A 23,902-nucleotide genomic window follows, 5' to 3' on the forward strand; every position below is an offset into this window, starting at 1 on the left:
GCCCCAGGATTCACACTCCTCATTTCTTGATACACTGGAAAGTATTAGGTACAACCCAACACCCTAATAATGGGTGATTTCAACTACCCCACCATTAACTGGGAAAACTACTCATGTACCAACTCTTTTGCTCAACGTTTTCTAGAATTCATAAATTCCAACGCCTTGGATCAACTTATTCACACCCCCACCAGGGGCAGCAATATCCTAGACCTGGTCATTACCAACATGGGAAACCGGTGTTCCATACCAGAGGTCAATTCCTCATTGGTCAGATCCGACCACAAGCTTATCAGCCTAGACATCCACATCCCACCCCCAGCCCCAATTAGGGAAACCATCGTAACAAAATTCTCAAAAGCCAACTTCACACTTCTTAAGACAGAAGTGGCAAACTTCATGACACCCATGCAGACGGACAATAGAGGCATGACTGCCTAATCCTACACAAATGCACTTTATAAGCACTTACACGAGTGCATGGATCATGCTATCCCTAATAGAACCAAGATGTTATCCTCCAAAAAAAGGAAGCCAATCTGGTGGTCCTCTGCCATAAACAAACTCTACAACAGAAGAAAGAAACTGTTGCAAACAAGAGTAAAATCCCATGACTGGAGGAACTTCCTGGTCAACCTCAGTAAGAAGCTGAGATCCCTCATAAAATCCTCCAAAGCTAGTTACGAAAACAAAATTGCCACTGACTCTAAAGACAACCACAAAGCATTCTATAGCTATGTCAAGAATCTAAATGGGAACACTCAGATCTGCTCTGAGTTACAGCATAATGGCACTAAATATACAGAACCAACTGATATTGCCAACATCCTAGCAGATAGGTTCAGTGCTAACTTTACCCCCTCTCACCACATAGAGGGCCCATCTCTATACCGGAAGAATGCAACGTTACTATAATCATGGCTGCACAGGTAAAAACCACACTCTCCAAAGCCAAGAGCACAGCATCCATGGGACCTGACAATATCCCAGGCTGTGTTCTACACGAACTACAGAATGAACTGGCACTCTACCTAAGCACCATGTTCAATCATAGCCTCACCTCAGGCTTTGTACCCACTGAATGGCGCACCACGACAGTTATCCCACTCCACAAAGGGGGAGCCACGACGGACCCCGGGAACTACCACCCCATTAGCCTGATGAGCCTGGTCTGCAAGGCCATGGAACGTATCATCATGAAACTCATAAACAAAGACATTGGTAATCTCCAAACTCTGGACCCTACTCAGTTTGGATTTGTAAAAGGCAGATCATGTCTCCTAAACCTGACTGACTTCTTTGAAGCAGTCACCAAAGCCATAGATGAGGGTAAAATGGTTTACACAGCTTATCTAGATCTCACCAAGGCTTTCGACACCATCCCCCACTCTGGAATTATAGATAAGCTCACTAAACTAGGTATAAATCCCTATGTCATAAGATGGGTTGCCAACTGGCTCACGGACAGAACCCACACTGTGAAAGTAGCGGATTCCAAATCCGACATCAGACCAGTGATTAGTGTAGTACCACAGGGTTCAGTCCTGGGTCCTCTCCTGTTTGGTATCTACTTCTCTGAAGTGCAGGCCAACACAGAAGGTCTTTGGCTAACAAAGTCTGCAGATGACTGCAAACTAGGAGCTATAATCGAAACTCCTAACGATGTGGACAAACTACAAAAGGGCCTCACTGAAACAGATACCTGGTGTCAAAGCCATGGTCTGAAGCTCAATGCCAAAAAGTGTATTGTCATCCCCTTTGGTAAAAACTCTGTACCCATGAACTACCACATAGTTGGTAGTCTACTTAATGCCGAAAATGTGATAAGAGACCTTGGGACACAGGTGGACAGTAGTCGCTCCTTTGATAATCACATCGCCACAGTGGTCAGGAAATCCTTCTACGTGGCTCATCTCATCACAAAAGGATTCTCATCCAGAAAAAAAGAGGCCATTGTTCCCCTCTACTCATCACTCATTAGACCCATTATAGAGTACAACGCCCCTTTTGGTATGTACCTCACAAGACATCTACAACAACTGGAAAGACCACAGAAATACCTCACAAAGACGATTATTGGCCTCTAACAGATGCCCTATGCAGACCGTCTCAAAAAGCTACAGCTTTACTCCATCGCATATCGCCTACTCAGGGGCGATCTCTGCCTAACATACAAAGCTATGTCAAAACCAACAAAAGTTCGCTGTGGAGAACCAAATAAGGGTACAGACCAAGTACCAAGGAGTTGTTTATAGTACCAAGGAGGTGTTTTTATTGTCCAAATACCCAAATATACGGGTATTTGGACAATAAAAACACCTCCTTGGTACTATAAACAACTCCTTGGTACTTGGTCTGTACCCTTATTTGGTTCTCCACAGCAAACTTTTGTTGGTTTTGGTATTCATCGTTCGCTTTCATCTCTTGATTGTTTTTTTGTTCTTTTAAAGCTATGTCAAACCCAGAGCTGTTAGACATGCAACACTTAAAGAAATCCCAATCCCTCCGAGCTACACACTCTAGGGACCTTAACCTTGTCACCACAATAAACAGAACATGCTGGAGGGATAGATTCCTGTCCCAGAGACTTCCCATACTCTGGAACAGACTACCTATCTATGTCAAACAGAGCTCCTCATTAGCACTCTTCAAGAAAAATCTTGATGATTGGATGGGAAATGGGAAATTCACCCCGGGGATCACTTCAGTGGCTCTGCTCGACATGGGCACAGGAAAATAATTTTCTTGGGTGGCGAAAGCAAGGGTACATTTTTTGGCTAGGCTTGTATGGGCCCTAGGGCCGATAGCCTAGTACCTACCTATGAACCTATGAACCTAGGAATAATAGTTTGGGTACATGGAAGGTGCCCTTGAAGGTTTGTAAGCTGTCTGTCTTTCATATCCTTGTAGGATATAACAACCACAACTAATGCGACTGCAGGATTGATCAATATGATTAATATCAACTGCTGCCTTGGCCAACACTATCTTTAAGGAGTCCTTTTTTGATCTCTAGAAGACCCCTGGATATTAGTGGAAAGGCATAGAGGAGCACTCCTGTCCATTTGAATGACAAAAAATCTTTCTTCCAGGTCTTTGTGCAAAGAATCCTGGAACAGAATTTCTTTAACTTTCTGAAATGTGGAAAACTGATCTATATGAGGTGTTCCCCACAGCTGGATCAATTCCCTGATGCAGTTTTCTTCCATGAGGATCTGTCCTGGTCCTGATCAGCCTGTCTGCTTATTCTTCTATTTCTTCTTTCGGCTTTTCCCGGTTAGGGGTCGCCACAGTGGATCATCTGTCCGCTCATGATTGGCAGTGGAGTTTTACAGTGTCGAGTTGCAAGCCCAGCGCCCAACCTTCCACAGAAGGCACACACGTGCACATACTTACACCTACGGCCAATTTAGAGTGTCCAATCCACTTACTGCATGTCTTTGGGATGTGGGAGGAAACCAGAGCACCCGGAGGAAACCCACGCGACCACAGTGAGGACATGCAGACTCCGCACAGAAGGCAACCCAGCCGAGAATCGAACCGGAGAACCTCTTGCTGTGAGGCCTGATCAGCCTGTCTGCTATAATGTTTTATTCTATCCGAATACAAGAAGCCTGAAGAGTCAAAGTGAGCTGAGTTGCTACTTCCCAGGCCATAATGGCAAGTCTGCAAAGGGGATAAGATCTAGCATCCTGTTGTTTGTTTATATACTACATCACTGTGGTGCTGTCTTTAACAACATGCAGAGGCCCAGGAACCAGAGATAATTTAAAGCCTTTACAGAACTGATTACTGCCAAAATCTCTGACATTTATATGCTTTTGTCTGTCCTGTTTGTCCTACAGACCCTGCATTTTCATTCTATTGGATACAACTCCCTAAGCAAAGTCTGGGGCATCTGTTGTGGCAGACTTAGAAGGAAGTGGAAGACAGAAGGGGAGACAAAGACTGGGAGACTTCTGGTTCATCCACCACAGTAACACCCTTCTTACAAGTCTCAGCACTGGACTCAGAAAATATGTAGGGTGATGGTGCTGAGACCAGTCTCACCTGATGTACCACTGAATTTTCTATCATGTGACGCCTGGCCAAGGGAATCATAATAATCACAGAAGCCATAAAACCAGAATCCTGAGAAATGCCCCAGCGGATGTCAGACACTGGTTGCAAAATGACATGAAATTTTCTCTGTACAGTTGTCCTGAGTAAAAAAGACCCTTCCTAAGAAAATATCCAGAAGACATACCAGAAAAACTATCTTGTGAGACAGCATGAGAAACGATTTCTTTATGATCAGCTGAAACTCTAGACTGAAAAGGAGATTATTGACACATCTCAGAGAGTCTTGACAACTGGAAATAAAGTCTGCAAATGTAAGACAATCATCCAAATATGAAAATATGTGCACTCCTTGCAGTCTACAGTAAGATATTACTGGAGTGATACACTTTGTAAATACCCTTGATACAGCAGATAAAACAAAGAGTAAGACAGAGAACTAATGACATGAGACAGATACAGAACATCTTAAAAAACATCTGAATTCCTTATCAATGGGAATGTGATGGTAAGCATACCTTAAGACTAACATTACCATGAAATTGTAGTGGGACGGTGTACGAGAGGAAGCACGGTTTGGAGGGTCAACATGATGAACTTTGGAACCCCGATACAGAGACTGAGAAGGGAAAGGTCAAGAACTGATTTCCAAGTTCACTCTTTCTTTGGCACCACAAAGATCACTGAATAAAAACCTGTCTATCTGATCTGAGGTCATTAATTCTATGAACCCCCTGGATGATTCTCAGAACCCACTTTCTGAGATAATCTGATACCACTGGGGAAGATGAAGGCCTAGACTGATTGAGAGATTGCCAGGGTGGGGTGGGTGGACCTTAAAGAGGCAAGTAGTCATTCTGATGTTTTGGATGATCCTTGCTTCTGGGAGGATTTCCTTTTTTTAGAGTCTCCTTGCCCTAGAATTAGACTGACAACAGGTTTCAGGAATAAACATGCTATTACAATTGATTTGTCGAGACCAATCAACTAACTAATGCAACTCTGTATTTGAATCTCATTGCGTAGATTAACCCTCTTAGTCAACACGTGTGGTATTCTAGGTAATTCCCTCCTCCTGCTCTACTCCCAAGCCAGTTCCATAATTCCCACACCTTATTTTGGTTTTTATTCATCTTTTGCATGTTAGTTCCCAGTTCCATTTTTTTAAATCTCTTCCACCGTCTCAATCAACTCTTCTATCCTGGTTTACTAGTTTTGGGTAATTGTCTTTTCTGCTACAATCATTACTAATAAGATAAGCAATGCTTTACCATGCTTGGATAGTTTTAAGTTTCCATTCCAGGCAAGAAGCATTAATCCTTTTTCCAAATGAACTTCAGATTCCCAAATAAGGGTCAGAACTTCTGTTATACTCTCTTTAAAGTCTTTTAATTTGTAACAGGACCATAAAACATGTTCTCAAGTCTCCCTTTCCATATCTGATTCAACTGGGCAAACTTATTTTGTAGTCTACTGGAGAATGCAATCCTAGCATCCTACTGTTTAAATTGCTTTTTGAACAAGGGTCCTGAATTACAAAGAAAAGTTTTTTTAATGAACTTAGAGAGTTGGAAAATTTGGGTCACCCTTTCAATCAATTTCTCTCTTTTGTTAAACATTTTCTTAGGTTCATAGGTGAATACTAGGCTAGCAGTGTGCATATCATTACAATCCTAGCCAATAACCAGAGGTCAGAATCAAACCCTGTACCTTGTATCTGTGAGGTAAGACCTTGATCATTATGCCAATCCCTCCCTGTAAGGACGCCAACACAAGAAGGTCCAAAAAAATCCTTGTCTAGGGGAGAATTTAAAATCTCAATTCTAACATCTGATAAGTTTTGAAAATGCAACCAAGCAAATCTCGAAACTGAGCCAGTAGGTGTAGCTCAGCAGACAGCATCAGCAGTACTAAAGGAGCACTTTAAGTAGTGCTTGGCTGCATGGGAAGCAGATACTATTAAGGAATTAACTAATTTATTCATTTTTACCTCAGAAAAAGGGAGAATTAACAGTTAACTTTCTCTTATACGCAAAGGAAACCATTAAAGTGTCAATGCATGACCCTGGCAGTTCAAAACTCTGAAAGTTAAAGTAGTAGGTGAATAAACTTTTACCTCTAAATCTATTACAAATTTTACCACCCTTGCAGAGGAAATTGTGTTAGCATTTATAATCTGTTTAGTAGTAAATTTTAGATAAAGACATAACTGCAGGGTATGCTTTAGGATTAGAAAGCAAATATGTATATTCCTGAATACATTGTATAACTTACAGGACTTTTTAGGAGCAGGAGGTTGATGGTCAGAAAACATCATCTAAAGCTGATAAAACAGTGGCAACAAATAATAAAATGTTTGCTGGGAAATATGAATTTTATTGTGTTCCCACCAGAAAAAAAAATTTACTTTGTTTACAGCCTCAGAAAAAGATAGCTCTTCTAAAGCAAAATTTGAAGTAACACTTTCCTCAGAATCAAGAATCAGAATCTTTAACCTGAAGAGAAAAAACCTTCTCCTCCATTCCCTGCTCTTCTGACTTGGATTCACTGTCAGAATGTCAGAGTAAATCTTTTTTTCTATATGCAGCCAGAAAAGAAACAGGATTTAAATCATTAAAAGGAGAAAATAATTCCCTAGTAAATCCAAGCAAGTCTCCCCTGCCCATAGTTAAACAAAAAGGAAAAATAACATTCTTAATTTTTTATTTTTCATTTCCTGACAGACTCCCTGGTAAAAGACTGATTCATGGCAAGGGCACCATCCAGTGAATCAGGCACCCTAACCCGGCTATGCATCAAGTCTTCACCTGTTCCTTCTCGCAAGAGTGGTTCTCCCTTGCCCTAAGAGGACAACCCTAAAGCTGCAGAGGACATGTCTAACTCCTGGTCCTTAGTGGCCTCCTGAGGAGCTACATCTGAGGGACCGAGAGACATTGATGAGCTGCCCAAGGAACCATGTCTAACCACAGCAGAGACACCCATCAGCGACTGAGGCAGTGTGGAAGCTGGCCTGATACCCATGGACTTCTGTTAAATTTTCTTTTTCTTGCTGATGGGGAAAAAGGAATAATCAAGACCAGTAAATGATCCATGGTTTAGTAGAGAAGGAAGCCTAAAAATGGGTACTGGGGTCCGTGACAAAAATGTAAGGACTTTGAGGTAAATAATCAAATGACAGTGCCCATAAGTATAAAGCTCTTCCCTTTACACACTGTGTCTGCATAAATATGTAGAAATTAAATATTAAAATAGGCTTTTACACATTTTTACACAAGCATTCACAAGATAAAAATCCCCTTACAAAGCATGACAGAACATAAGCAAACAGTACATTTTTTAGCATGAAATAAATTCACAGAGAAAAAGTTTTTCCTCAGTAAAATGAAACTGTAGGAGAATTGCTAGCTGACCATTAGTTCCACGAAGTACACAGAAGAAGCGCACTTCGGCAGCAAGAAAGCAATGAAGCCTTTGGAGCCATAACTACTGCTTTTATGTGACTCTCCTTGAGCTCCACAGTTGCTAGTGAAGGTGTTCTGAAGCTTTGAAAACTGTCTGGCAGTCATATCTTTTTCTGGATATAACCCAAAGAGCTTAGTCTACTGGAAAAGTGATCTAATGTTAAACATCAGCAAAATGCAAAGAACGCAAAAGATACATTGTTATGGCCAGTAATATTGCCTCAAACAGAGCTAGTACAAACTGTGCCATCTGTAATAAGTGCCATACCAACAATCCAAAGGAAGATATACTATATCCAGTTATACATCTCCTATGCAAACTAGTGGGCACAGATATGTCTCAGTTCAAATAAACTATGTATCTTATTGATGTGGATTATCACTCCAGATTTCCTGAATTATTTATGCAAATATGCATAACTGCATGAGTGATTTGTACATTAAAAGCTTTATTTTTGAGATGAAGGATATCTGATGCTGTTATGTCTGACAATGGCCCACAATACAAAATTCAGAAGATCTATGTATAAGCAGGAATTCAGGCATATAGTCTTTAGTCCACCCTATCTTTAGTCCAATGGCAAGTGAAGACAAGTATCCTAACAGTGAAGAATTTATTTGGAAAGACTTGTGCAGGGACTCAAACTCACTCTGCCTCAATCAGTGATGGGTAGAAGGTTGAAGAGAAGACTGCCTACTTCAGCTGCACTGTTAATGCCTGAAAATCATTATGTGAAACATATAGTAAATGCTGGAATAAAACCAGCAGAGACAGAAATACCACCACGATCAGAACTACTAGCTTAACAGACTGCAAACAAATTACAAATACAAAAGCCATAGAAAAGTCAACAGTCTAAATTTTAAGTAGATAGTAAGGCAGACGAACCAAGATCCTACATTTCTCATTTGCTAGTTTAGTGCCAGAGTGCTAACCTTAGTTATTATTGGTGTTAATTATCTCTTCCTTATTAGCCAAACCTTTGGCTTGGACTACTCAAGATCTGTTTTACTTTTTAAGTGACTTTAGGAAAGTAGAGTCTGCTCACCAATGGAGTAACAACACGTGAAGTTGGTTTATACAAGTTCAGGAAGCAATGCATGCAATCAAGAATGCACATATTTTATGTAATTACACATTTTTAATCACTGTACTACTACACCTCCCACTGGTTTATGTATGTTGTAATGCAGAAAGCCAATTCCTCTACTGATATCAGTAAAATCTATAATTCCCTGACACTTTGAACAATTGGCTCAGTTCATGGTTTAAAATGCTTTTAGTAACATACTTTCATGATTAACAAACACATAAGTAAGGCTTGATCTGAAAAGGTCAGCCTACCCTATGGTTAATACAAATGTGTTAATCCTTACCTATCTAACTTGGCAGAAAGCGTTTTCCGTAACCTAAGCTCTTCTGCATATAGTTCCTTGTACCTCTCCAGTTCGGACTGGTTTGTCTCTTTCTGAATAATACTGTCCTGCTGTGTGTTTTTTGCTCTGTTTAGCTCTGATTCCAGGTCTCTTATTCTTTGCTCCATTTGGTTTCTTTGTGATGCTTCATTTGAAGCTCTGATCTGTTCCAGGGCTTCTTGTGATGCTGCTTGTGCCTGAATAGAAAGAAAATAAACAGACACACACATAAGATACATACATGTATAATGCAGTATTTAGCAAATACTCAAGATAATCTCATTAACTCAACAGCAGTTTACTAACAGTGAAAAGATAAGTAAGTGTTCATTTCCAACAATAATCACTATATTCCTGCTTCTTATTCTTTCTGCTTCCTTTTACTCCACATCTGGTTCACTTACAAAGTCTCTAGTGGAAAAACAGCATGTGTTAGTCTGTACAGACTTCATGCTTCACATTAGGTCAAGCTGTCTTATAATATATGTTAAAGCCAAAATACTGCACCCTCTCTAGCATTCTCTTCTGCCATATATCTATGATCTGTGGCATTCCAGTTTCCTCTGGTCAAGATTTCTCAAGAGTCCACACTCCTGGTCACACAATTCCCTTTGCATGAGTGGCAAACATCTCTGCCATTTTGGATTACATGCACATACACACACACAAACACACATATACAGTGCATTAGACAGAATCACATGTGATTCACATTAAGCTTTTCTGTTACAGATTTTATTACCATAACATGTGGTGAATACATAGAAATTCACGCCATAACCCATTGAATATCAAAACAGAACTTCAAACAGCATTTCAATAGCCAGTATGCTAAAATATATCCACCCATCTCTTTATGCTCATGAGTTGTACCAGACTCCTACAGCGACCCTGTGAACAGTTACTCCCATCCACGGAACTTAACAGGTAAGTAGTAGAAAGGAAGTAGCTTGCTAGGCCTTTCGTCCACAACATGCACATGCACACGCGCGCGCACACACACACACACACACACACACACACACACACACACACACACACACACACACACACACACACTGACAAATAATTTAGAATCACCAGTCAAATGACCACATGGTTAAGTGTTTGAAATGTTGGAACAAGCTTTATCAAATACGAAAATGCTAAGACTGAACGATCGAGAAAACAGACTTACATATACTAAGTCTGAGATGGCCATTTCTAGGAATATTACTTATTTATTTATTTTACATTTGTTAATTGGGATAGTCTACTGGACACAGGTCCATTTTCAGTGGAGGCCCTGAGAGAAAAGCTCCACACATATGAATAACATGCAACAAAAAAAAAAAACTACAAAGTTTACAAAGTATATTTAGATACAAAATGCAGAGAGTCTTAATTAATAGCAGTATATTCATACACAGCAGTCACAATTATATCGGGAAGCTGATTATTCAACCCCGTTATGTGTTTTATAGGGAGCTGAACTCTTTTGTTAAACCAAGTAATCATTGAAGTTTTATATTTAGTTATTATAGATGTTAGATAAGAAATGTTTAATTTTGTACTAGGAATGAAATTATGTTCATGTTTAAATGAATGTCAAAATGGCAATATTTAATAATTATGTTAAAGGATGTATATTCTTCTATTAGTACCACATTCACTACTAAGATTAATTACATCTTCCGTCTCCCTTATAAGCACATGTCTTATTGAGATAGACTGGAAATCTAGATTTAAATGGATTATTTCACATATTTAGATTTTTGAGGCCGTCTACGGCTGCCCCTTCTGCTCTCAATATATACTTGAATAATTAAACTAGAGCATGGAGGACTTAAGATGATTAGGTTCCTCGCTTGGAAACAAGTATAGAGTTTTATATTGTTACGAGAAAGACTTTCATTCATTTGGATGGTATATAGTTTTTCTTTTTTATTATGTACTATCCAATTTTATAGTGGGACATGATTAATGTTCTATTGAATATGGATCTCTTTCTCATTATGCACAATACTTATATAATATGAGGTTTGTGCTGTGCAAATAGCGTTAGTGTCATCTCGCTTTTGACATACTATGTTATTGATTCTAATACGGACACATACTATTCCTATGTTTCCCAAGTATATGGAATGTCATTTTAAATAATAGTTTTATTATTTTGCTATTATATAGAAATAGTACCTACAGGCACCAACGTCAGCTAGAAGAACTTATAGGTTATTATTTAATTATTATTATATAAATGTATCATTTTTGTTGATGATTTTTATGACAAGCGCTACATAAAAAGGTGACTAAAGACATAAATAGTGTAGCCTTTAAATGCAACACTCATATTGGTGCTCTAATGTTGTTTGTTCCTGATAGATTTTATTAAATACGTGAGGAACAACAATAGTGATAATTATTTTTTGTTGCCTTGTTTTGATTTTATATTATGTTTAGGTAGTTTTATCTAGAACAGCATATGTATATTATTATTATTTAGAGGATACAGGTTCATCTATCTCCGACAGCAAATGCAGGCTGTTTTATTTTTAAAATAATAGTGTGCATTAGCTAATTTATGCAGCTTTACACAATTTATATCTGACACGCTTTATTATGTGACTATGAATCATTGTAGAAATAGATGTTATTGGCATTATAAATTATTAAGTTTTACTATTGTGCAATTAGAATTGCTCTCAAAATGTGAAAAATGTTCTCTATATCTGTGACTTAATGTTTAACTTGCTTACTGAGTTGGTATAGAAAATAGGTGCTCCCGCTATAGTAATTTTGTTTTAATTATTTGACTAATTGAGTAATTGATGAATTGTTTTTCTTAATTGAAGTTGGCTTTGCTATATAAAGGGATTCATTTTTTGTGTAAGTTATAACCTGATGAAGCGCATATTAATGCGTGAAAGCGCTTGTTTTGTTTTAAAATAAAATCATCTCTCTTTTTACCGTGATGGTTCCTGGCAGTATTTTCTTCAGCAGTCACAATTAGTGAAAATAGAGAAATCTTACAGTAATAGTTTCATTAGTCTAAAGATATATATATATATATATATATATATATATATATATATATATATATATAAAATGACCTCAATCATTGCTGGAGGGAGTCATGTGTAAACCAACAACTTCTTAATGGTTATTGGGGTCTAGACCATAACAATCTATGTTATTATATTGTATGTATTTCTACAGTAACAGAATACAGACCTATATGTTCATCTTGAGGTGTGAGACAGTTAAGGTGGTGTAGAGTCTAACATAGTGGAAGGTCTATCCTGGTGAAGTGCAAGGGCAGAGCCAGTTATTAGTGAGATGCAGTTTTAATGCTTTTTTGAACTGTATGAAGGCTGTCATAGTAGTTATGTTATAGGGTAGAGCATTCCATATTTTGGATACATAATTAGAAAAGAGGGCATCACCTGCTGTATTATTTGACTTAGTTATTGTGAGAATAAGTTTGTTACTGGAGCGAAGAGTTGTGCTATTGGTGTGGAGATGAAGTAGGTTTTGCAATGCAGGTTTTTTTTCTGGTTGATGTACAATTTTATGGGCCAGAGAGAATTGGTTGTAATGCAAGAGTTGAGGAAGTTTCAGCCAGTGGAACAGCTTCAAGGATGAGCAGTGGTGAGATCTAAATGGGGAGTCAGAGGCAAATCTAGCTATTTTGTTATAGCAGGAGTCAAGCTTGCCTAGTTCTGTTTTTCTAAGGTTGGTGAGAATAGGTGAGGCGTAGAGGAGGTTAGAAATAAGGTGAGTGTGAGATATAATAGCTATTGTTTGTTGGGTAAGGAATTGTCTATTTCTATAGATGGTACCTAATTTTTTGTGAACTTTCTTGATGGTCTGGGAAATATGAATATCAAATCTTAGATTGTTATCAATCTCAATGCCCGGGAGTTTGGTGTGCTCTGTGGGAGAGAGAGTAGTTTTGTTACTGGACATGATATTAAAGGTAGAAGCTAATGACATGGACCTAGTGGGTTTAAAGAGTAGTAGTTTGGTTTTAGCAGGGTTTAGGATGAGTTGGACATTGGATAGCCATGCTTCTATAGAGAGGCAAGATTCCTGAGTTAATGTGTGAAGTTCCTGTAGTGAGGAAGCTGCACAAATTAACGCAGAATCATCAGAATATTGGATCACATATGCTTTGGGAGTGGAGGAATGAAGCTTATTGGTATAGAGGGTGAACAGCAAAGGGCCTAAAATAGAACCATGGGGAATACCAAGATTAACTGGGAGAAGGGGGGAGAGTTCTTGTTTCCACAAGACTGCTTGCTGATGGCCAGCTAAATAGCTCTGGAACCAGGCTATGGCGGGAAGAGAGAGTCGTAATTTGGAGGGTTCTTTGATAAGAATGTCATGTCTAACCATATCAAAGGCCTTTGAGAGGTCAAGAAAAGTGGCAGAAACAAATTTATCAGCATTTCTATGAGAGTTTACTGTATTGGAGAAGGACAATAAGGCAGTGGTGGTACTATGGAAGTGTCAGAAGCTGTGCTGGGTGTTTGATAAGAGCCTGTGTGTGTGCAAATAGTGAATCATTTGGAAGTGTATGCACTTTTCAAGGATTTTTGCTAGAGGGGACAGAATTGCTATAGGTGGGTAGTTTGTAAGCTCTGTGGAGTTACCTCCCTTATGTAGCGGGATTATGTAAGATATTTTCCATATCTCTGGGACGGTGGCTTCTGAGAGGGATCTGTTAATTAGAATAGCTACAGGGTAGGCCACTGCATCGGCAGCAATTTTTAAGAATTCCCCTAGTAATTTGTCAGCAGCCAGAGTAGTGGGCTTAAGTTTTTTGAGGTACTTTTTAATCCTATCTATAGAGACTGACTGGAGTTTGAAGGAGCTATTCCTTATGGGAGTTGTGATGGGTTCAGAGGAAGGGTGTGCGTATTAATTTTCTGTTGGTTGGCTAGGGTCAGTACTGTTTCAGTAAAGAATTTATTAAATTAAGTGGGAATACTGTCAGAGTTATTTACTAAGGTGGGAGAGGGGGTACCAGTTTTGCCTGGTAGTAGTAATTTGTTAATGGCTGCCCAAAATTTTTGAGGGCAATTTTGTGCTTGATTTGAAGATTGGAGTAGTAATTAATTTTGCCAAGTTTTACTAGTTTCTTTGCTTTATTCCTAAGCTCCTGATATTTTTGCTTTCCAACTGGGGACTTAACAGTTTTCCAGTGATCCCATGCTTTATCTCTAGCTTTGAGGAGGGCTTTGGTTTCTTTGGTAAGCCATGGAGTGGGATTAGATCTGGTTCGTATGGTTCTAGGAGGGGCGTGAAGATCTAATACATTTAAGAAGGTGTTATTAAAGTAAGTAACTGCCTCATTTAATTCCAGGTATTTCAGGGGTGCCCAATTGCAATGCTTTAGTTCTACTGTGAAATCGATGGGGTTAAAGTTCTTTTTCTTTCTAATAAAATGATAGACTGTATCTTTGGGATTATGGTTGCATTGTCATAGAAGGAAGGTTGGCAGATGGTCGCTTAGACCATCAGGGAGGCAACCTGCAAGAGAGGAGTGGCTAGGTTTATTAGTTAGAATCCAGTGAAGGATTGATTCCCTGTTAGTTGCTTGTCAATTCATGCTGGAGTTTGGATGGCTTGGATAAAGCCATGGAGATTAATATGATTTGTTGTGGTGGAAGAGTTACAGGATACCCAATTTATATTAAAATCACCCAGAATGACAGTTTTATTTTGGAGAGATAAAAAGGACCAATGTAGCAGATTTTGTAGAGCGAGTATATTGTTGTCAGGAGGTATATAGCATCCAATTATGTTTATTAATTTGGAGTTGAGTTGCAGTTGGGTGAACAATATTTCTGCATTGTCAAGAGAGGGATATTGTATACTTCGTATTTGCACTGTGAAGTGGCTCTTAAATAATACAGCAATGCCACCACCTTTTTTGTCCTTTCTATCCTTCCTTAGTATACTGCATCCTGGGGGAATAATTTCATTGTCGTTGATATGTGGCTTTAGCCAAGTCTCAGTTATAACCACTATGTCTGGCAGGTATAGAGAAAGACAGGCGTGCAGATCATGGATTTTGTTAGGGATACTTCTACAGTTTATATTTAGAAACAGTAGGTCAGTAGTTTTCCTAGAAAGTTGATTTAGACTATTGTGCAAAAGGGGAATTTGCAAGGGGGTAGGTTTGTAGTAGTTGATGGTCCAGGGTTGGGATTAATATCCCTAGAACGAGATAATTTAGAGGCAATGTAGAGAATGGACTGCAGGAGTTTGTGATTTGTCTGTTGAATTTTAGGGAGGGTTGATGATATTTGGGGTGAGGTAGTATTTTAAAGCATGAGTAGTCAGTGGGTGATAGGGTAAGGATAGAGGAAGAGACAGAGAAGTAAGATTGAATGTACTTATGATGAGAAGCAGCAGTACCTGCATAATGTGGGGTTACCTGTAGGTGAGTATGGTAAGAGGTGAGGAGAGAAAGTGTAAGTAGTACAATTATGGAAGTAATATGTACTAGTAACATGTTAATAAAATGAGTGGATTGTAGTCTTTGCGCAGGGTAGGGTTTGGGAGTGATAGTTGGTGTATCACTGATGGGAAAAGTAGTAGAGTGGAGTTAATTAAGGGTGGGGCTTAGGAGGAGAGTTGGATGATATGGGTAGATGTATGTGATTGGGTAATGAGGTGGGAGGTGTGGTTATGTGTAAAGATAAATGTAGATGTAGTAGGGGTGGGTGGGAATTAGAGGTAGGGTAAGTGAGCAAAGTGAACCCGAGCGTAGCAAGGGCAAATGGAGCGGGGCTACACTGGCTGGCTAGATGAGCAAAGAGAGGAATGCACACAAAAAACAATCAGTGGAGAAGGTAGGTGTGTAGAGAAGTGTTAGGATAGTTGGAAGATATGGGCAAAGAAGGTAGGCAGAGCTTAGGGGTGGTAGTAACTATAAGTAGTGAAAGAGTTTTAATAGAAAAGCCAGTAAGATAATTATGAGAAAGAGAGGTGTAAGGCAGGTTCTGGTTGGTTACCAACTACAGCGCTAATGGCAGATAAGAAATGCAACATTTATTTTCAGTTTCAAGGTATAGGTTAGAGTCAGATTTTTACCTAACATATTTGTTTGTTTTTCAATTGAATTGTACAGGTTTCAGGTCACATTAAATGTGGTAAAAGTTCTGGAATGATTTACTGTAGTCTCATTTTTTTATATCACAAAAACCTGCCATGTTAACCAGGGATGTGTACACTTTTTATATCCACTGTAAAAGATGTAGCATGTACTCTCCTTTATTGTCAAAATTTGGAAAGAAGACTGGTAAATTGATTTACTTGACTGATGTCTGACTCAGAAACAACTTATGGCAGGAAGGAAGGGGTTGTACGTAATGTCGCCCAATCTTTGTGAATAACCAAATAAGGTAGTTTTGAAAACAGTGCTTGAAGTTCAGAAACTTGCCTTGCTGATGTAGTAGCAACAGAAAAATTATTTTCCAAGAAAGAAATTTCAAGTATGACTCAGTCGAAGGTTCAAAGGCAGAATGAGTTAAAGTTTGTAATAAAACTGTAAGATCACAGGGTGGACTGGGATCTCTCACTGGAGGTCTAAGCAGAAGAGTACCCTTCAGAAAAGACTTACAATTTTTTGAAGAAGACAGGGGAAAAGCATTACGTCCTATGTAGTAATTAGAAATGGCTGCAAACTGGACTTTTACAGTGAAAAAACTGGCACAATCTTGAAAAACTGAAGCCAGAAAATGTAATACAGCAGGAATTGGAGCTGTGAAGGAACCCAGCTTTCTCTGTTCTGCCCAATATGAAAAGCTCTTCCATTTACTCTTGTAAATTCTTCTGGTATAAAGCTTTTGAGATGAGGATAAAAATCTGATGAACTGGAGAAGAAATTCTGGACTGTCTAGCTGTCACTGGAATTGGAGAAACCATGTGGTTAACTTGAGGCCTTGAATGTCTGGATGAATTGTTCTCAAAGGCTGCAACAGTAGATATGGATTGGGGTCCAGTGTCCAAGGTGGACATCGAAGACGAGACCAAAGGAAGGTGAGCCACACTTGCCAAGGCCAGAAGGGAGCAATGAGGATTACCTTGCTCTTCAACTGTTGTGCTTTCTGGAGAAATTTGGATATTAAGGGAAGGGATAGATAAATATACAGGAGACCAAGGGGCCAAACGTGGACTAGAGTATCTCTCGGTGACTCCCCCTGAGATGAATTAGGGCAAAGAACCTGCTGCACTTGTTGTTGTGGGAGGAGCCAAAGAGGCTGCAGTAAGGTTTTCACCACTACAGGATTAAGAGACCACTTGTGCATCATCAGAATGTATCTGCTGAGCTTGTCATGTAAGACACTGGATTTCCCTGGAATGGGCCTCACTACAAGAAAGTGGCTGGATATCACCCACTGCCAAACTCTTCTCTGCAAAGGGAGTAAGATCTGGCTCCCCCTTATTTGTTGATGTACCAAATCACTGACATATTGTCTGTCTGGATGGCAATCATTTCTAGAGAGAGCGAGTTCTGAAAGGCCTGCAATGCTAACAGGACCACTCTCATCTCTAAGATACTGATATACAAACTGGTCTTCTCTGGGGACCACGGACCCTGAACAGTCTGTTCCAAGAAATGTTCCCCACCCCAACCCAGTTTGGAGGCATCCGTTGTCAGCATGGCCTTTGGGAGAGGAAAGATAAATGGGCGTCTCTGACAAAGCTCATTGAACTGGACCCACCAAAGTAGGAAATTCCTTCAAGATTAAGAAATTTTTATAGGATACTTTAACAGATGTCAAAGTATCAACCATTGTTAAGACAGGGGCCATTGGAGAATTCTCATGTGAATGCGAGCCATGGGTAATACAGTGATTGCTGCAGCCATTGAACCTAAGGCAAAGAACCAGTTTCGCAGGAGGAGAGGGACGATCTAGACTCTGTCTGACATGCAGTCTCAGAGAATGAATTCTGCTCTGAGGTAAGAATGTGAATAGTCTGTGTCCAGGCAAGCTCCTATAAACTCCAAGACTTGAACTGTTTGAAGATGGGACTTGAAAAGGTTTACTGTGATCTCTAGAAATGGGCACAACTGAAGTAAATAATTCCTGGCCTTCTCTAGCAGATGCTTGGTTGGTGCAGAAAGGACTCAATCATCTAAGTAAAGAAACACTCTGAATCCGTGCAGTCTGAAATGAGCTGCTACCACTGCTATGCATTTGGCGAACACCCTGGGGGCTGTGGTGAGACCAAAGGGCAGGGCTCTGAACTGGTAATGACAGTTTCCCAGCCAAAAGTGCATATATCTTCAACAACACCTCTTTATTTTGATGTCCCTTCCTCTTATATTACCAAAATTGCTGTAACTCCTTAACATCATCCTTGTTGCACTCTCACCCTACCACATCTTCCTTATACACACTAATTCTTCTCATTATTATGTCTCTCATCTCTAAAGCTATTTTCTGTACTTTCTCTCTATCCCTCTATCTCTTATCACAACTAGCAGCATATCAAACAACCTATATATTTTACAAACCTAACTTGGCAACAACCACACCTACACAATCTTTCCCTAGATATTTCCCTATAACATCCAGCCAAAAGTGCATATATCTTCAACAACACCTCTTTATTTTGATGTCCCTCCCTCTTATATTACCAAAATTGCTGTAACTCCTTAACATCATCCTTGTTGCACTCTCACCCTATCCACATCTTCCTTATACACACTAATTCTTCTCATTATTATGTCTCTCATCTCTAAAGCTATTTTCTGTACTTTCTCTCTATCCCTCTATCTCTTATCACAACTAGCAGCATATCAAACAACCTATATATTTTACAAACCTAACTTGGCAACAACCACACCTACACAATCTTTCCCTAGATACTTCCCTATAACATCCAGTCTATATACAACAAATTTAATCTTACTGACCAAATTAAAGATCCCCTCCCTTCAAAATAGCCAGTCTAGTGACCTTTCTCTATATTGCCACCATAGAACTAAAAATAAATCTTAACCTGTAGCTCTCCCTACTTACTGCAACCTAATTCAATGTGGAGACATACATCCAAATCCTGGTAACTCCACCACCACTTACAAGTCCCCCAACCCCTTAAGATCCCTTATCTTCATTAAAATTAATCTTCAAAGCATAAGGAATAAAAGCCCACACTTACATGCCTGGCTAACCCAAAATAAACCTGACTTCACTGCAGCTACAGAAACCTGGTTAAAACCATATATCAAAGATGCAGAATTCCTGCCTCCTAACTATACCTGCTTCAGAACAGATAGACTACAGAAAAAAGGCGGTAGTGTCGCCTTGATATACCCAAATATCTTTAATGCTGTCCCATACTCAAAACCTGTCCCACAATTCTTCACAGAAGAGATACTAGTAGTCTTTCTCAAACGTGACAAACATAAAAGCCTTTGTATTGTGGTCCTATATATCCCTCCAGGCAACAATATTCCTATACAAGAAGATATCCTTGCCTGGACTTCTACCAATATCAAAAACAAAACTATCATCTTAGGAGATGTCAACATTAACTAGCTTGACATCTGTAATCAACATCCTTCCTCCAGTATCAACTTATACCAATACACCCAAGCTTATCACCAAAATAGCCAGACCTAACTTTAACAGCAACTCAGGCTCAGTCCTGGACTGGATCCTGGTTTCCAAGCCTAGCAATATCTCCTCCTCTGGTGTACTACCAAATACAATTAGTAACCACTCACCTGCCTTCATAGTATGCAAATATCCCCTAGTTCCTAGTAAACACCAATGCAAACAAACTAGAGACCTTACTCAATTCTGTCCTATCATCTTCAATGAAATACTACAAAGCATCAATTGGTCAGCTTTAACAACTCTCCCTCTAGACAATGCTGTTGAATTCTTCAATTTAACATTTCTTAGGATCTTAAATAGTTTAGCTCCACTCTGTCAAAAAAGAGTAATACCCAAACATGCCAGCTGGCTCACTAGACCCACAAAGCAACTCATGATTGAAAGGGATAAAGCCTGGAAAGTTTGGTAAAAAAGTAAAACCCCATCAGACCTCATACATTATAAACAGCTATGCAATCAGGTTAAATGACTAATCATTAAAAACAAAAAAGAGCACTTCTAAACTATTTAAAATCAACATAAATTAAACCCTAGGAAATTCTGGGGTGCTATAAATTCTCTACTTCATCCTGGCTCTAACAATAATCCCTGCCCTGATCCAGACAAAACTCCCACAGAAATAGCTTCACTCTTCAACTCGTATTTTACTGACACCATAAAACTCACCACCACCTTCCCACAAATAAAATCCAATCTAGCTGAACCCTCTTTATCCCACTCCCCAACCTCCTCCCCACCTGTTTTCTCCCTCACTCCTATACCTACCTCCATTATAAAAAAGCTCCTTCTTAAATTCAAACCATCTACTACTGCCCCAGACAATCTACCAGAAGAATTCCTATGACTCTTCACAAACTCCGTTGCCTACCCAGTCAGCATACTCCTTAATAGATCAGTTCAAGAGTCCCATGTACCAAATATCTGGAAGAAAGCTTATGTACTTCCACTTCTTAAAGATGGCAACAACTGATATCTGTAATTTCTGACCAATCACAATTCTCTCTCCCATTTCCAAAATTTTAGAAAAATGTGTTCACTAACAGCTTCTCAATTCATCTGGTTGCTAACCACCTCCTACCTCCCACAGACCATGGCTTCAGGCCAGGTCTCAGTACTAGCACAGCTCTCATTTCCTTCATGGATACATTAAATAGGGATCATGATGCTGGTTACTTTGTCTCATCACTCTTCCTTGACCTCTCAAAGTCCTTCAACACAGTTTCTCATCCCCTTCTTTTAACCAAACTCTCCAACTTCAGTATCTCAACTCCAGCCTTAAATTGGTTCTCCAACTATCTCTCTCCAATAGGCAACAATCCACTAAATTGCAGCATTCCTTCTCACCATTCCTAAACACTACTACAGGTGTACCACAAGGATCCATATTGGGCCCCCTCCTATTTAGCATATTCATAAACAACTTCCATACCACCCTTATTCAAGGCACTGTCATCCAATATGCAGATGATTCCACAACTTCTTTACCCCTCCAAAAAACACCCCCATTAATAAGAATGAACTCTCTGTCCATTCCCAAGAAAAAAAAAAACACTTTCATCCAAGTGTTTCAATGTACCAAGCTGGTAGGTGTCATCATAGATGACAACCTAACATTTGACCTACATATCCACAGCAACATCAGGAAAACACACAAAGGCTAGGTATTTTCTACAGACACAACACTTTCCTTAATTTCACTGCAAAAAAGGCCCTAGCCTCATCCTTCCTGCTACCTTTCCTCTTATATGGTGCCCCTATCTTTACCAACATCCAGTCCTCCCTGAAAACCAAACTAGATTCATGCTAAAATAAGGTTGCTAAATTTGTAACAAATATTAAATTCTCATCCCAACACTGCTCATCCCTATGTCAATTAAACTGGCTCGAACGTCCACACCATCTCACTTATCTATAACTAACTGCAGCACATAAACTCATATATAATCCTTCAGCCTGCCCTTCTCTTTCTTCCCTGCTGACCATGTATCACCCAGTCAGGACTCTTAGATCTGAAAACAAAATGCTGCTGAAAGCAGATAAGCCAAATCACTCAGCTGGTCAGATGCTCTACTCTTTCACTGTCTCAGAAGTATGGAACTCCCTCCCACCTGCTATCAGAACCAACAGCAATCCTGCTCTCTTTAAGATTTCCCTCAGACAACACCTCTCCTCTCTCTGGCATTGCACCTGTGCCGCTACAACACTCTCTAAAATCTGATTCATTTCACTATCAAACCTACCTTATTCCATCTTATACCTGTACTCTCTTCCATCTCTCACTTACCATAACTGACTTCATATACCCTCTCTGTCTTCATACGATTCACTGTTCATGCCTACAAACCTCATCATTCATAATCACACACTGACACTCTATTAATGTAATCTTATTATATGTATTACAGTAATAGTCCTATGTGTTCGATTCTCGGCTGGAGTGCCTTCTGTGTGGAGTCTGCATGTCCTCCTCGCAGTCGAGTGGCATTCGAAAGACATGCGTGAATGGGTGTGCCTTCATTGAAGGCTGGGCATCAGGCTGGCAACTCGGCACCATAAAAATTTACTGCCAATCATTAGCGGACCGGAGTTCCGCTGTGGCAACCTCTAACCGGGAAAAGCCGAAAAGACAAACTGGAATAGTCCTATGCAAATATGTATTATGTATGAAAATATCTGGTCGTGGCACTTACACTACTCCTAGCATTATGACTGAATACACTCTATGCTGTGTGCTACTCATGTACATAATGTCAGTTCATGTAACCTAATTCACAATGTAATATGTCTTGTAGACCTGCACTTCGTGTTCATAGTATCACATGCATTGTGATTGTATACATGTTGCCCACTGTCCCAAGCTTTGTGACTCTATGAACTCTTCTGTTTGTTATTTCATGTAACTGCTGTTAAATCTTTGTGGAGCTTTTCTCCTTAGGCCTCCACTGAAAATGGGCTCACCTATGCCCAGTAGACTTTCCCGGTTAACAAATGCAATAAATAAATAAATAAATGTGATAAGTACTCATCTTGAAGACCTATGGAGCACATTCAGTTATCCTTCTATAGAAAAGGCAGAATGGACTTAAACATGACCATCCAGAACTTGGAGTTCTTCACAAATTGATTTAGATGACTGAGATCTAGAATAGGTCTCAGGTCCCCTGATTTCTTTGGCACTAAAAAGAATCTTGAGTATATTCTGGACCCTGCTTGGCTGGTGGGACCTTTTTAATGACACTCTCTTCTAGCAAATTTTGGATTTCTAATGCTGCTAACTACCTCTGAATGGGTGGAACATTGGGGAGACATCTCTTTTGTGAGGGGTTTTGTGAGAAAGGAATGAAGTATCTGGATATGATCTTTTGCACACAAGAATCTCTTCTGATGGTTGTTAAGGCATCTGGCTGCAAGGAAAAGTGCTCCTGATTGCTTCCAGAAAAAAACAATTGGGCAACCTTTCAGGAGCGTTGAAAAGGCCTGTCCAAGAAAGAATCTCGGGACCTTTGGTTCTGCGGATGGTGTCTTCCATTATTATTTCCCCTTCTGCCTCTGGAAGAAAAATCCCCACACGAGTCATGAAAATGTCCTTGATATTTTCAAAACCACATTTTCTTACCACCACCCTGATTCCTAGATAACGGTCTTTGTAGGGTAGAGAAATAGATTCCAACAGCAGACAAGGTCTTTCCATCTTTCTCATTGTGGGAAAGTGTGTCTTTAACTGTGGATCCAAACAGAGAAGATCCAGCAAAAGAAACATTAATAAAAAGAGGATTTAAAGGGCTCCACAAAATCACAGTCTCATCTAAGCATGTCTTCTTATGGCTATACCTGAACCAGTGGCCTGTGAGGAACCTTCAGCACCCTGCAATCTATACCCAATGCATCCATGATGTTAATATCACATGCTGCTGAAGGTTCCTCATCTAAGCATGTCTCCTTATGGCTATACCTGAACCAGCGGCCCGTGAGGAACCTTCAGCAGCATGTGATATTAACCTCATGGATGCATTGGGTATAGATTGCAGAGTGGTCAGTCAGGAGGAATATGTTTTCGCTTACCCTGCCGACATGGACCCTGCAGTAGACTTAGAGAATCCCTTGATCAAGTCCCTCTGTAATCTAGTAAAATGTGCCAGGTAGTTGAGCCACCATAAGAGAATCTCTGTTTAGCTAGCTCCATGTTGGTGGCTGCCGCCACAACCATAGCATCTACAGGAATACCCTTACTCTAGTACTGCCTGTCTATGGAGGCTCCAAGAATCTTGTCTGCATGGTGGGGGATAGGTTGCATGGAATCCGGTTCCTTCAATGCCCATTGGGAGACAAGGTCTATAAGGTCATCCA

At 39.7% G+C, this 23,902-nt stretch overlaps 1 protein-coding gene across 7 annotated transcripts in view; it reads right to left on the reverse strand.

Moving 5' to 3' along the window:
- Positions 1-23,902, reverse strand: part of LOC122815888 (ankyrin repeat domain-containing protein 26-like) — a 2,190,206-nt gene that overhangs the window by 215,419 nt on the left and 1,950,885 nt on the right. For all 7 annotated transcript variants that reach the window (XM_044088730.1, XM_044088728.1, XM_044088731.1 and 4 more), the window contains one exon: positions 8,898-9,133. In XM_044088730.1, the coding sequence (XP_043944665.1) occupies positions 8,898-9,133 (236 nt within the window). The remainder of the gene's footprint in view (positions 1-8,897; positions 9,134-23,902) is intronic.

Source organism: Protopterus annectens, chromosome 11.part0, assembly GCF_019279795.1.
Source record: "Protopterus annectens isolate FY-2018-M chromosome 11.part0, PAN1.0, whole genome shotgun sequence".
Lineage (NCBI taxonomy): Eukaryota > Metazoa > Chordata > Ceratodontiformes > Protopteridae > Protopterus > Protopterus annectens.